We start from the raw sequence: 14,530 nt of genomic DNA on the forward strand, positions 1-14,530 counted from the left end.
GTGAGATGCTTTCATGTCTACAACTTACCCAGCATACAGCACACAGAGAAATATAGGGCTCTGTTGTCAAACAAGTGCCTGAATGGGACATCCACATCTCACATTTGGTCACTGAAATGGGCACTTAGAGGAGGTATTTATGCACTTGCAGGTAACTTACTGGTGGTACATGCTAATTTGAACGTCAGCATGTGGGCTTTGGGCATCCTGGTACAGCTCCCCAGTTTGAAGCCAAACGTATATCTATATTCCTACATCTACCCACGGCAGACACATGAAATGCACACACACGCAAAGTGCGAGTCCACATTTGGAAAAGATACATGCATAGCCACACACTGAGCGACACAATCACAGATTCATATGCGTGTGCACACAAATAATCCAACACAAACCCCTTTTAGCAAACAAATCTTCACCCACATACACACCCACACAAACATCATCACCACCATCATCACCGTCACAACAGAGCAGTAAAATCCCTCATTTATAATCAGGGCTTGGTACACAATCTAGCCAAATGGCCCTCCTAGTCCAGAACCTAGACTAGATCCCATAAAGGGAGAGGTGCCAGCGTCTCCATGAAGACCACTAGGAACGTTGATACCGCTATTAATTTTCCAGGAAGATGCTCAGATACTCCTATGAAGGGCAGCAATATAAAACTCTGAGCTAGATCAATAGATAGAAGCCTGATCCCTCACCCATCACTGAGCTAGTTTAGGTTCCAGCTATTACAGCTCTTGAGATACAATGGCAGCGCAATGTTTACAGAAGATAAAGCACAGCAATCATATCTCAGAAAACGCAGAGAATCTTTATTACAATTACCACATTATATGCGTGCGTGTGTGTGTGTACGCACGCACGCACACACATGCCGTTGGGCTTTGCATTGTGAACATACAAAGGAGACGTGCAGCTGACCATCTTCTCCTGGGGTTAAAACACCCCACGTTCTGTGTCAGAACAAAGCCTCTCTCTCTCTGTGTGTGATGCTCTGCATCTCATCCCCAGAGTCAGACACATGTGGGCCAGATGTGTCCGTAATGTAACACCACTGAAACCAAAGCATGATGAAGAATTTGACTCCTGGATGTTCTAGAGCCCATCTCCTTAAGACACAGGTAGGCACCCCCAGGGCCAAATTTTCCAAACGTGGGTGCCAAATTGTAGACAGCTAACCCCACCTTTAGCTACCTAACTCAAAGAGGGCTGATTTTCAGAGGCACTGAACTTCTGCAAATCTCACCAAAGACAACAGGTGCTCAGCACCTCTGGAAATAAGGATGCTTATTTAGGTACCTAAATATGAATGTAGACACTTATATTTAGCCATGTAACTGTGGCCTGATTTGCAGAGCTCTGGAGCACCCACACAACCCCGTCTGGAGAGTGATGGGAGCCAGCACTTTTGAAAATCAGCCCCTCAGCCCCATCGTGCTGTACATCCCATCCCCAGCCACATCCCCTCCCCAGTGTCAGACACATACAGGCACCTGTCCTATGTGACATGTACAAAACTGTACAGAAAAATTGCACGTTGTAATAGAAGTGAAATCTAAGGGCATCTCTCTGTACATAGATGGCTTTTTTTTAAATATATAAATGTTAGTTTAGATCAAGTAGTAAAAGTCACTTCAGCTAGACTCTGATGAAATGGAAATATCATCCCCCACCCCCAGTTTGTGTGTGTGTCTCTCTCTTTCCTTGAAACCACTGGAAGTACAAAATACACACAAGAGTTGCTCCCTGCCCAATCTGCGGCAGCTGCCCATTCAGGGAACCCTTCGCCCTTCCAGAACTTGCGGGTATGTCTCAGTTTAGCAAGAGCCCGTCCCTGGCTCTAATGCCAGCCAGTCTTTCTCTGAGCGGTTAGCAAGTGTCTGTGTGTGTGTAGGGGTGGGGAGGTGTGTGGAGGAGATGGAGAGATGCACCAGCCCCTCTGGATCATCTCAGTGTCCGCTCAGCAGAAGAACAGGTGCAAGAGCCACCTCAGAGCTGGCGCCTGTGCTCGGATGGCAGTGGAGGAGTGTTACCTGCAGGCTGGGTGGCTCAGTCTATCTGTGTGTGAGCCCTGGCAGCCAGCAGGGCCTGATGGTTGTTGTCTGCCTCTCCTCAGGCTGCAGACGTGGGCAGGGGGCAAACAGCAGGCAGCCTTTCCAGACTCCTCCTGCCCCTCCTCACCCCGGGCAGGCGGGCCCTTCCGAGAAGGCAGCTGGGCGGTCTCTAGCCGCCTGGCTTCAGCAGCAGGGCCTCTCCCGGGCGGGCTGCCAGGGCGGCGGGCTCTGGAGGCTCCAGCCCCTCAGCTCCTGGGCTAAAGTCAGCACCTCGGCCCGCTCCCGGCGCTGGGGGGCGGCAGCGGGCTGGGCGCAGCCGGGGGCCGGGCTGAGGCCGGCGGGGGGCGCGTTGTGGCGGGGGGCGCCCAGGTTCTCCTCCTCCTCCTCCTCCAGGATGGAGCTGAGCCGGCGGGCGCCGCGGCCCCGGTCGGCGGGGGGCCGGTAGGGGCCCTGCCCGTTGAGCAGCTTGCGGAGGGGCACCAGCGGGACGATGGAGTCGCCCAGGCGCTGGCGCTGGAGGCGGCGGGCGTCCTTCTGCCGCTGCAGGCGCTGGAAGTCGCGGAAGGCGGCGCCGGCCGTCTGGAGCAGCAGGCGCGCCAGGGCCCGCGCCGCGGCCGCCTTGGGGAGCAGCGCGGCGTGGCAGCGCAGCACCACGGCCTTGTGCTTCACCTGGTGCCGGTAGACCCAGGCGAAGAGCTTGGGGTGCCGGGCGTCGGCCGCGCAGTAGGTGATGCGGCGCAGCAGGTAGGCGTGGGCCGGCCGCCGCCCGCCGCCGCCCCGCTTCTCGCAGGGGGCCATGCGGAGGCCGTGCGCCCCCAGCGTCAGCTTCACCTTGGTGCCGCCGGCCCCGCCGCCGCTCTTGGCCCAGATCTTGCCCACCGCCTCGTCCGTGCAGCCCTCGCCCTTGGCCTGCAGCGTGACCGCGTTGCCCAGGTACCAGGCCGTGTAGGTGGGGTCCTCCGGGTTCAGCTCCACCTTGTGCCGCCGGCTGCGGAAGACGCTGCCCAGCCGCTCCAGCGGGCACTCGGGCAGCAGGTCCGGGCAGGAGCGCACGAAGCTGGAGAGCAGCGAGGCGTAGCTGAGCCCCGGGCCCAGGCTCTTGGCTTTGCCCTGTCGCTCCTCTTCCACCAGGACGAACTTGTTCCTGCGCCAGGGCAGCATCGCGGCTCTGCAAGGGGAGGGGAGCGGGGGGTAAGAGGCCGGAGAGGCAGCGGGATCCGGTGCCTGTGCGGCAATCGCTGCCTGCCCCCGGCTCGCGGAAGGGGCTTTCCTCCGAGCGCACCGGGAGGCGCCCCGACCCCGCTGCTCCTGCCTGAGCCACTGTGCCGCCCACCCCCGCCGGGAGATGCCCGGTCTCTACCCCACCGCTCCGCCGGGAGATGCCCGGTCTCTACCCCACCGCTCCGCCTGGAGATGCCCCGGTCCCTGCCCCACTGCCCCGCCGGGAGATGCCCCGGTCCCTGCCCCACTGCCCCGCCGGGAGATGCCCGGTCTCTACCCCACCGCTCCGCCGGGAGATGCCCCGGTCCCTACCCCACTGCCCCTCCGGGAGATGCCCCGGTCCCTACCCCACTGCCCCGCCTGGAGATGCCCCGGTCCCTACCCCTCTGCCCCGCCGGGAATGGCCCCGGTCCCTACCCCACCGCTCCGCCGGGCATGGCCCCAGTCCCTGCCCCACTGCCCCGCCGGGAATGGCCCCGGTCCCTGCCCCACTGCCCCGCCGGGAATGGCCCCGGTCCCTACCCCACTGCCCCGCCGGGAATGGCCCCGGTCCCTACCCCACTGCCCCGCCGGGAGATGCCCCGGTCCCTACCCCACTGCCCCGCCGGGAGATGCCCCGGTCCCTACCCCACCGCTCCGCCTGGAGATGCCCCGATCCCTGCCCCACTGCCCCGCCGGGAATGGCCCCGGTCCCTACCCCACTGCCCCGCCTGGAGATGCCCCGGTCCCTACCCCACTGCCCCGCCGGGAGATGCCCCGGTCCCTACCCCACCGCTCCGCCGGGAGATGCCCCGGTCCCTACCCCACCGCTCCGCCGGGAGATGCCCCGGTCCCTGCCCCACTGCCCCGCCTGGAGATGCCCCGGTCCCTACCTCATTGCCCCGCCGGGAATGGCCCCGGTCCCTACCCCACCGCTCCGCCTGGAGATGTCCCGGTCCCTACCCCACTGCCCCGCCGGGAATTGCCCCGGTCCCTACCCCACCGCTCCGCCGGGAATGGCCCCGGTCCCTACCCCACTGCCCCGCCTGGAATTGCCCCGGTCTCTACCCCACTGCAGATTGCTGGGGGTGCCCCTCCCTCTGGCCTGCCCCACTGCAAATGGATGGAGCTGCCCCTCTCTCAGCCCCCCCCCCCCAGACCCGCTCTGCTGCAGCTGGGCGGGTGCCCCGGCCCGGTGTCCCTACCTCACTGCAGCTGGAGGAAGATGCGCCGATCCCGATCGCACTGCCCCGCAGCGGGCTCTGGCTCCCGGTCCCGCGGCTTCTCCTGCTGTGACAGCAATGAGGAGCGGATGCGGGGATTCATCCCTAACTGCGTGTGCTGCTCCCCCTCCCGGCCTGCTCCATCATGCAGCCACACACGCACACAGCAGCCCAGAGCTCTCACATAGACAAACACACACACCAGCCCAGAGCGCTCTCTGTCTCACACACGCACGCACACAGCAGCCCAGAGCTCATTCACACACACATATATACATACACACAGAGAGATCAGTCCAGAGCTCATACACACACACAGTGGCTCAGAGCTCATTTACACACACACACACACACACACACACACACACACATCAGCCCAGACTAGAGCGCTCTCTGTCTCACATATGCACACACCAGCCCAGAGCTCACACGCGTGCACACACACATACACACACAGAGCGGCTCAGAGCTCTCACACACATACACACACAGAAACACACACACATCAGCCCAGAGCCCCCCTCACATACACACACACACACACACAAAATGGCTCAGAGCTCGCTCTCGCTCTCTCTCTCTCACACACACAGTGGCTCAGAGCTCACTCACACATACACATACACACACAGAGATCAGCCCAGAGCTCGCTCTCTTTTACACACACACACACACACACACACACACACACACACACACACACACACAGTGGCTCAGAGCTCACTCACACATACACATACACACACACACACACAGAGATCAGCCCAGCGCTCGCTCTCTCTTACACACACACACACACACACCAGCTCAGAGCTCACCCACAGGGAGACCCCACTTTTCTCACAGCCTCACCTGGACCATTCCTGCAATGCCCATAACCCACCGTGCTGCCTCGCAAGCAGACACCTGCCTGGCTCTGGGCTACACATTGCTTTGGCCATGGCGATGTGACGGGGTGAGGCATGTTCCCTGCACTCACAATTCCGAGCACTCACAAAAGCAGAGAGATGCCAAGGACGTTTGCCATAGTAACCTCAGCTCAGGCCTGTGGTGTCTAAGTACCAGAAAGCTCACAGTTCCTCTGTCAGGGGAGAGAAACCAGTGCTGTGGTCCACTCAAAGCAAAAGAACCTAGAATTAGTCCACGGTGGGGAAACAAATATTTACCCTGCCAACTACACTCGGGGTCAGTGCTGTGGGATTCTCATACCAGCTTCCTAGTGCTGGTTTCAAAGATGCTGGAGGCAAACATTTCCTGGGTGCTTAAAGAAGGCAATTGCATCAATATTTAGGCAGGTAAATAAGTGGCCCCATTTCCAGAGGTGCTGAGCACCTGCAAAATCAGGTGTCTTATTCCAGGCCTAAATGTGCATCTAGGCATCCACGTTTGGAAAGTTAATTTTTTTTGGCATGACTCCAAAGCACAAAGGCCATTGTCATCACTTACGCTGCACTCTTCATCTTCAAAGCACTCGGCGAACATTTATCATCGCAACAAACCAACAGGGGAGGTAAATATCAGGCTCCTGTTTTACAGATGGAGAAACTAAGGCAGAGCGGGTGGAAATGACTCGCCCAAGGCCTCAGAAGGGTCAGAGATTAACTCACGAGTTCCTAACCCCCATCTTTGCTCAGATCCCTAGACCAGGCCTCTCTTAACCCAGCTCGCGTAATGCCATAAATCCCGGCTCAATTGTAATTTTCTTTTTGTGAGTTTCTAATAGTCTCTGAACATTGTTTGAATGAAATATTTATGGCTGCTGGTGAGTATGGAGTTAGGGTTGCCAGGTGTCCAGTTTTTGACCAGCACACCCCGTCAAAAAGGGACCCTGGCGGCTCCAGTCACTTTGCGGACCAGGCCATTTAAAAGTCTGATTGGTGGTACAGTGGGACTGGCAGGCTCCCTGGCCAGCTCTGCCCAGCTCCTGGGAAGCGGCTGGCATGTCCGGCTCCTAGGTGGAGGAGTGGCCAGGGGGCTCCGCGTGCTGCCCCCGCCCACAGGCGCAGCTCCCATTGGCCGGGTCAGGGCAGGGTTACATAGCGTGACTCGCGAGCGCTCCAGCTGGAGATGGCTGTTGAGGAGTCGTGGCGTGCGACTCTCCTGCTGCTGCCCACTTCTCGCACTTCTGTGGCCGCATTGTGTGCCCCAGCGGCTACTCTGTGCTCTGTCACCCCATTGCCGGCACCAGGAGTTTGAGATATCCCTGTCTCCTAGTGCTGCAAGGGGCTCTGGGAATGGGGCTGTTGTATGGCCTCTGAAAGCCTGCACCCCCTCCCGCATCCCAACCCTCGTCCCTAGCTCTGAGCCCCCTCCTGCACTCTGAACCCCTCATCCCCGGCTCCACCCCAGAGCCCACACCCCCAGCCGGAGCCCTCACCCCTCCCACACCCCAACTGCCAGCCTGGAGCCCCCTACCACACCCTGAACCCTCATTTCTGGCCCCATCCCAGAACCTGCACCCCCAGCCCAGAACCTCTTCCCACACCCCATCCCCCTACCCCAGCCAAGAGCCCCCTCTCACACTCTGAAACCTCAGCGCCCCCCCCCAGCCTGGAGCCCCCACCTGCGCCCCAAACACCTTGTCCCCGGCCCCACCCCAAAACCTGCCCCCCAGCCGGAGCTCTCACCCCCTCCCATACCCCAACCCCCTGCCTGGTGAAAATGAGTGAGTGAGCAAGGGTGGGGGAGAGTGAGCAACTGAGGGAGGGAGGATGGGGTAAGTGGGGGTGGGGCCTCAGAAGGGGGTGGGGCAAGGGGCGGGGCAAGAGTGTTTGGTTTTCTGCAATTAGAAAGTTGGCAAGCCTAGATTCCATGCAGAAGGTGTGTATGTGCCTGCATGGCTATGTGTGTATGTGTCAAGTGTACACAAAAGAGCCAATGTGAATTGTGTCTGTACGTGCTGGAGGCTGTATGTACTTACAGTATATTGTCTGACACCAGCACATCTTGTAAATATTACAGACCTTGTTCACTCCAGAAATAATTCAGGTTTTATCAGAACTTGCCAGGAGAATAGTCGAGGCCGAATTCTCATTTACATTAAGGCCTTTTTACACTGAAAGGGACCTTAGTGTAAGTGAGCATCAGGCCCTCAGTGTTCCTGAGAACTGTGACGTGTGTGGTTGCGATAGCAATGCTGTCATGCTCCGGGTGCGTGACGGTGAGTGGGGGAGTCTGGAATCTGACACACAATTGCCTGCTGGAAGCCAGAGCTGCTGATTAAGCTTGGTAGCTCTCTGTGGTCCTGGATGAGAGCAAGGATGGGTTCAGCTCCTGGATTTGAGCCTTAAGACCCCTTGCAACCACCTAGAGAGCTACTGCCTGACAACATTTGGGTGTGATTCCCAGCTCGCATACACATGCTCATGCTAGCTTGAGGAGCGCTAGTGCGAGTATAAATCATAGCTGTGGTAGTGTAACGGGACAGAGCCTGGTCGCCGGCGGGCGGGATCGAACCGCAGATCTCTGGAGCTTAGTGCATGAGCCAAAAGCCAACTGGCTGTTAAACAGACTCATTAATGGTGCTTTCTCTAAGTGGTCTCAGTGCCGCTCGCTGGGACCGAACACCACACCCAGACGGTGTGTGGGTTACAGCAGCACAGGCAGTGGCAACACAGCTTAGCCGTGCCAAGTGAAACCCGCCTGCCCCTGTGGGTCTGTGTTTCAGCCACGCCACCGCAGCTGCTGCCTGTGCTACCATGGCTACTCGGCTACTTATACTGGTGCTAGCTCTCAACAAGCTGGCACGAGTACCTGTACGTGAACTGGGAATCACACCTCTAGCCCATCATGTACACGTAGCCTTAGACACATGTCAGCCTTCCCCTTAGATGCTGAGGCCTGATTTACACTTAAAACGTAGGTTGACATAGCTATGGCATTCGGGGAGGGCGGTGGTGAAAATCCACCTGCTAAGCACCACAGCTACACCCACCAAAATCCCCAGTGTAGGCACAGCTAGGCAGGCGGATGCATTCCTCCTCCAGCCTACCTACTGTCTCTGGGGGAGACAGAGTTAGTACAGCCACCAAAGGGGTGCTTCCGTTGGAGCAACTTCCCCGTAGAGTCTACACCACGGGGTTACCCTTGCAGCCCCATCACTATGCCAATGTAAGCCTTGGAGCACAGACAGGCCTTTCATCCAGAGGTCAGCAACCTTTGAGAAGTGGTGTGCCAAGTCTTCATTTATTTACTGTAATTTAAGGTTCCGAGTGCCAGTCATACATTTTACATTTACAGGGGCCGGCAGACTGAACCCCAGACCGGCAGTTGGGGGTGGCAGACAGAACCCCAGACCAGCAGCGGGTTGAGCGGGGCTGGCGGCTGGAACCCCAGACCGGCAGGGGCAAGTGGCTGGAACCCCAGACCGGCAGTGGGGGCGGCAGACAGAACCCCAGACTGGCAGTGGGCTGAGTGGGGCCGGCGGCTGGAACCCCCGACTGGCAGTGGGGGTGGCAGACAGAACCCCAGACTGGCAGTGGGCTGAGCGGGGCTGGCGGCTGGAACCCCAGACCGGCAGTGGGGGGCGGCAGATGGAACCCCAGACCAGCAGGGGGCTGAGCGGGGCCGGTGGCCGGAACCCCAGACCGGCAGTGGGGACGGCAGACGGAACCCCAGACCGGCAGTGGGGGCGGCAGACGGAACCCCAGGGTGGCTGGAACCCCAGACCGGCAGTGGGGCGGCAGGCGGAACCCCGGCCGGCAGTGGGGCGGCAGATGGAACCCCCAGCCGGCAACGGGCTGAGCGGGGCCGGTGGCCGGAATCCCAGACCGGCAGTGGGGGCGGCAGACGGAACCCCCGGCCGGCTGCGGGCTGAGCGGGGCCGGTGGCCGGAACCCCAGACCGGCAGTGGGGGTGGCAGACAGAACCCCAGACCGGCAGGGGGCTGAGCCGCTCAGCCCCCTGCCAGTCTGGGGTTCTGGCCGCCATCCCCTGCCAGGTGGGGTCCCAGCCGCTGGCCCCGCTCAGCCGCTGCCAGCCCAGGGTTCAGGGGAGGGGAGGAGGGATAGCTCAGTGGTTTGAGCAGTGGCCAGCTAAACCAAGGGTTGTAAATTCAATCCTTGAGGGGGCCCATTTGGGGCAAAAATCTATCTGGGGCTGGCCCTGCTTTGAGCAGGGGGTTGGACTAGATGACTTTCTGAGGTCCTTTCCAACCCTGATATTCTATGAAAGGAGCTAGGAACTCTGCATCTCCATACAGCTAAGGTGGCTGGTGTGTTCACTTGATGCCAGAATATGGCCTGGGCCTGGGCCTGGGGGGGCAGCTTGCCCTATAAGGTACCTCTGTGATGTTATCCTGGGCCATTAAGGACCCAGATGGGATGGGAAAGTGGATTGGATTTGCTGGAAAGGAATGTAGAGTTGAAAGCACTTCCTCTGCTTCTGGGCCCAGAGATTTATTTTGAAGCTCTCTGGCCTGTGTTCAGACTAGACAGTCAGGATGGTCCCTTCTGGCTCTGGAATCTATGAATGAATCTAGGAAATTGGGAGCTCACTGTTAACATGAACACAGTGCAAATGTGACAACCCACCTGCCCCACGTGAATCATCAGACGAGGTTGGATTTTCAGCACCACAACACAGACCTGTAGCACTTGACTCAAAGGAGTAGCTTCATTAGCTGGTAGCAGGACTAGGCTGTTATCCTCTAATGACCTAGCCTCTAGCCGGGGGAGCCTGACATACCCTGTGCTAGGATGGGTAACACAACCAGGCCGACTATCAGGCTGTGTTTATTTCAGCCCCAGAGCCGTCTCACGGAAAGGAGAAGATCGCAAAAGAGGGACTATCAGATAATGAAATAAGTGTCTGAGCTTCAGGATGAGTTTGATAGGATCCTTTATGCTAATCAGGTTTCAGCTCTTTCGTTCCATCGTCCCGATGACAGGGCAAATGCATTGCCTCACTCTGGGGTTCGAGCCTGAGACATAATCCTCCTAACAACCCCTTTGAAACATCACACCAGGAACAGCAGCATTTGACCAGGACCAAAGCCTGGGGAAAAGGGACTCCTGAGTCCTCGCTAAGCACCTCAGTGGGCATCAAGCATTCCTCACCCCCTCCCAAGGACTGTGGGTTGGGAGGGCTGGACGGTCAAGGCAGAGCTGCTAATCTGCAAACCCTCGCTGTCCTCCTGGTGGCACAGAAAAGGCACACATCTCGCTGCTTCTTCATTAAGCGACATTTCCCAGCAGCCCTTCTCAGCCACGGGGCGATTACCAATGAGAGATCTGGGCTGGACAACGCTGACAGACACAGGGGGGCATGTGCTCCTTCCACGGGATGGGTAGCGCAGCCAGCCAGGGCCGGTGGCTGTCCCTTCAGATCAGATCAAGGGGAGGCGAAGGAGGTGGTGAGATGCAGCCCCCTAATGAGCAATGAGTAGTGACTCTGACGTGTCTCACACCAAGCCAGCAGAGCTTGTGACTGGCACTGCTGCCCCGGAGGAGCCCTGGATTAAGAGCATTATTCAGTGACATCTCTCATTTCCTTCCCGTCTCTCTGCCTGCCTCGATCCCTCCCCGACACTCATGGCAGCATGATGAGCCCTGGGTCATGACAACGCTAATTACTCCCGCTACACACAGCTTGGCTCCGTTCCGGTTCCTTCATGGGGAGGATGGAGGCCTTTCCAAGAGGGATGATGAATTTGACTCATCAGTGGGGCTGGAGGGAGAGCCCTCTGACAGCCTCTGGTGTGGATTTTCCTTCCAACATTCCACCTCCCTGCACCCTCAGTGGTGGGGCTATTGTGCCCCACATCCTTTCTTCATAGGAAGTTATACAGGAAGCGTGAAAAAGCTCAGCCGTGCGCACAGGGCTACCACAATGTAAGTCCCACGTGAGTGGTGTCCAGGGTTTGTGCTGACTGTCTCCACAGCACAGAAGCAGGAGTGGATAGTGCATAGGAATGAATAACCAAAGGAAAGGAATAAATAACAACACTGTAACTAATGCTACCAACCGAAATGAATCTGCTGGGCTGCATATGTGCCGTGGCCCTCTTCTGGATCGACTCAGCACTGCTCATCTGTGTGTCAGTCCCCTGTACTATTGGCAGGTAGCGGAGATTCTCCAGAAGCCGAGGCATCTGAGTTGCTAGCCACATTGTCACCATAAAGTTCTGAACAATCTCATTTTGCAGCACAAAGACAATCTCAGTATCCTGAATGGCATAGATTCCCCCCCCCCATGATACTTTGCCTTTTTCATAGTGTCTCCTATCCAAGGCTTTCAAAGCATTATGCAGTTATGAATGAATGAAACTTCCCAGCCTGGCAGGTAACTACTATCATCCCATTTTACACTTGGGGAAACAGAAATGCTCGGGGACTTGCAAAAGACCATGGAGTGAATCCTTGGCAGGGTTGGAATTCAAACGCAGGAGTTCCTGGTTACCCAGGATGCAGGCATTTATACTGTGTTCATCACCACTTAGATGGGCCAACCCTGAACTTGGCCCACTAGACCACACTACCTCTGGATAGAAACCCCCTGTGCAAAGTGGTTTAGGTACAACCGCGGGAACTGCATGAAGACAGGCAGAAGCCATTCATCCTGGATTTGGTGATGGCTGGTGCTGCCGTCAGATCTTTGTCATCTCTGAGACCAAGTGCCGAGGGGACTGAGAAACTGGCCAACAGAAGGGCCCAGCGAGGATGGAAGCGTCGCCATATAAGGGACTCTTGGTATAGCAGGGAAATGTTTATTCAAGAGCGCTTTTCACAGCAACTTCCTGATCCCTTTGGTGTCTTTCTGAGCCCAGCTTGCTTGCCCTCTTGTAAGCACTGTTTTCCCAGCATGCTTTTCTAGGGACTGCTCCTTTAAATGCAGCAGAGCCAACCAGCTGCAGGCTTAAGAAAGCTGTTTTACAGCCAGGCACTGCTTCTCCAGTTCTAGTTGGTAAGTCTCTGGAATGCCTTCGATGGTTTCTGATTCCTTTTCTTGTTAATATTGCTGAGCAGAAAGCACATTCCCCCAGAGCTCTTCTCAGATGGTTGGGGGGGAGGAGAGACCCCATTTTAGCAAAGTGTAAATAATTGTCATTAAAACCAGTAGGTTGGACACTTGATGGGCACCCTGAACTCCAAAACCTGTCAAGGATAAGGCCTTTGTTCCTGTGTTTCCATTCCTGCATAAGCCAGAGGAGCCTGGCGTATCCACACGCAGGCTGAGGAACTCGTAGTACTGCATATTTCCAGATGAAAGTCCTTCAAAGCATTCTTCCCCAGTTGAAATCCAATTTGCTGGGGCTACAAAATCCAGGAAATTTGCATAGGACTATTGCAATATAAGTTAAATACCAGCATGCAACTTGTTCTCCCTTTCTCCTTCCAACACAGACATCCATCCATATACATACACACCATGTTTATACACACAAGCACTCCATTTGCATGCAAATACGCCACATTATACATGGCACATTTGCATACACACACCTATTCATGCAAACACACTGTTGTCACTCTTCCCGTTCCCACCCACACTACAGATAACACCCAGGCAAGCACAGTCCCCTGCGTTCACTTCCAACAGCTTATGCTATGACACCAGCAAGAATGCCATGTGGCTCTAGAATACTAGGATAAAAGAAAAGCAACCAAAATAATAATATAAAATGGCTTGGTTTCCATACCAGATCCCTCACATTAAAAGAGAAGAACTTTCGAATGTGCTTTATCCTATCCGCAATGTAAGGCCCAGAACGTAGTGGGGTTTTGTTTGTGTGTTTGCATTTGGAGTGGGGTGGGGTTATTAAACCTCATGAAAATGCCTTGGGGGTTGAAAGGGTGACTTCATCCTTCTTCTTAAAGGTCATGAATGAACCTACCCACAGCAGCCTTGTGCTAGGCAGTGCCTGAGAGCTGGAAAGTGAAACTGACTACATACCACTGTGAAACTAACCAGGCTAGTCGGAAGGTCAGAACTGAGCAAAATTCAAGAATTAAACAAACATCAGAAATGGTGAAAAATACATTACCAAAGATTGTAGAGATTCTATCAATTATAGATAATACAGTTATCTCCGTGGTATCTTGTAATGGTTCCCCTCTCTTCCGCTTGGAGGGAGGCCACTCAGGCGAGTCTGCGAGACAGCCGAGCGCCCACAATAGGGCTGGGTGATTAATGGTCACTATCCGGCTTTAGCCTGGGCTTGGATAGTTCATGTAGTCAGCCCTTAAACACAGTCTATCAGGACTGGCCGTGGCTTGGGCGGAGCTCCAACAGCTAACAACCAACACAGTCTCTAAGGGCTGGCTTTGGCCTGGGCGGAGCGCAGGCAGCCAGCAAACAAACAGTCTACAGGTGAGTGGTAAGGGAAGCTCCTCTCCTGAGCTGGAGCCTCCTTGCACAGTGTAGGGATCAGCCACCCTAGGGTGGGATGGCAGGGGGATGTGGGCCCACCCTACTCCACCACATCCCAGTCCAGAGCCCTGGAGTGGCTGCCCCTGCGTCAGTGAGGATGCAGCCGCAACACGTCGACAGAGCCACGCTGGGCTTGGCAGCCAGCTGCTCCGTGGCTGCCCCTGGGCTACTTCCTGCCTCCCTGGGGTTTGGTACCTATGGTCTCCAGGCCTCTTCTGGTTCCACAGGGTACACGGCAGCTGGTACTCCGGGTCAGCGTCTGGGCATCGGGACCAGCCAGGTGTCGGTTCCTCTCGGGGACACGGGAGAACAGGCAGAACATCCTTCTTCTGCAACTGTTCTGCAGGGCTGGCCTTTTCTACTTCCGGTACTTCTGGCGAGGGGGGCGGGGCGATCTAGGCTCCGCCCTCCAAGGGGCGTGTAATGGTCCTTCGCTGTCCCGCTGGGAGGGAGGCCACTTGGCCTCACTACATATCTGAACCCAAAACTTAACATTTTCATTCTCTGTGATATTATTGGTGCCAGAGATAAGGAATCTTTATTTAATTGCTTGACTTTTATAGTGACAGGGTCTCTTTCGGCAGATTTAAAATCTCCCCCAAAGCTGGTGTTTGTTAGCTGGTTTATTTATAGATCCTACATTATTTAGGAAGCGTGGGGTTTTTTTTTTCCTCT

General features: G+C 56.3%; 1 protein-coding gene across 2 annotated transcripts; it reads right to left on the reverse strand.

The window, feature by feature from the left end:
- Nucleotides 1-786: 786 nt before the first annotated feature.
- FAM43B (family with sequence similarity 43 member B) lies at nucleotides 787-14,091 on the reverse strand. 2 transcript variants are annotated; one of them, XM_039508655.1, is made up of 3 exons: nucleotides 14,051-14,091; nucleotides 4,469-4,553; nucleotides 787-3,231 (listed from the first exon to the last, which is right to left on the reverse strand). In XM_039508655.1, exon 3 carries the CDS (start codon nucleotides 3,222-3,224, stop codon nucleotides 2,247-2,249), a length of 978 nt encoding a protein of 325 aa, XP_039364589.1. In that variant the 5' UTR covers nucleotides 3,225-3,231; nucleotides 4,469-4,553; nucleotides 14,051-14,091; the 3' UTR covers nucleotides 787-2,246. The 2 variants fall into 2 exon arrangements, with proteins under 2 accessions (XP_039364589.1, XP_039364588.1); XM_039508654.1 differs by lacking the exon at nucleotides 14,051-14,091 and adding an exon at nucleotides 5,339-5,469.
- Between the last annotated feature and the right edge of the window lie 439 nt (nucleotides 14,092-14,530).

Source organism: Mauremys reevesii, linkage group 21, assembly GCF_016161935.1.
Source record: "Mauremys reevesii isolate NIE-2019 linkage group 21, ASM1616193v1, whole genome shotgun sequence".
Lineage (NCBI taxonomy): Eukaryota > Metazoa > Chordata > Testudines > Geoemydidae > Mauremys > Mauremys reevesii.

Excerpts from the sequence above, each read along its gene's own strand:
- FAM43B (XM_039508654.1), bottom strand. The coding sequence starts at position 5,450 with ATGCCTCACCCCGTCACATCGCCATGGCCAAAGCAATGTGTAGCCCAG. Across the intron at positions 4,554-5,338 it reads GCATTGCAGGAATGGTCCAG|CAGGAGAAGCCGCGGGACCG; the intron begins GTGAGGCTGTGA and ends TTGCTGTCACAG. Across the intron at positions 3,232-4,468 it reads CTTCCTCCAGCTGCAGTGAG|AGCCGCGATGCTGCCCTGGC; the intron begins GTAGGGACACCG and ends CTCCCCTTGCAG.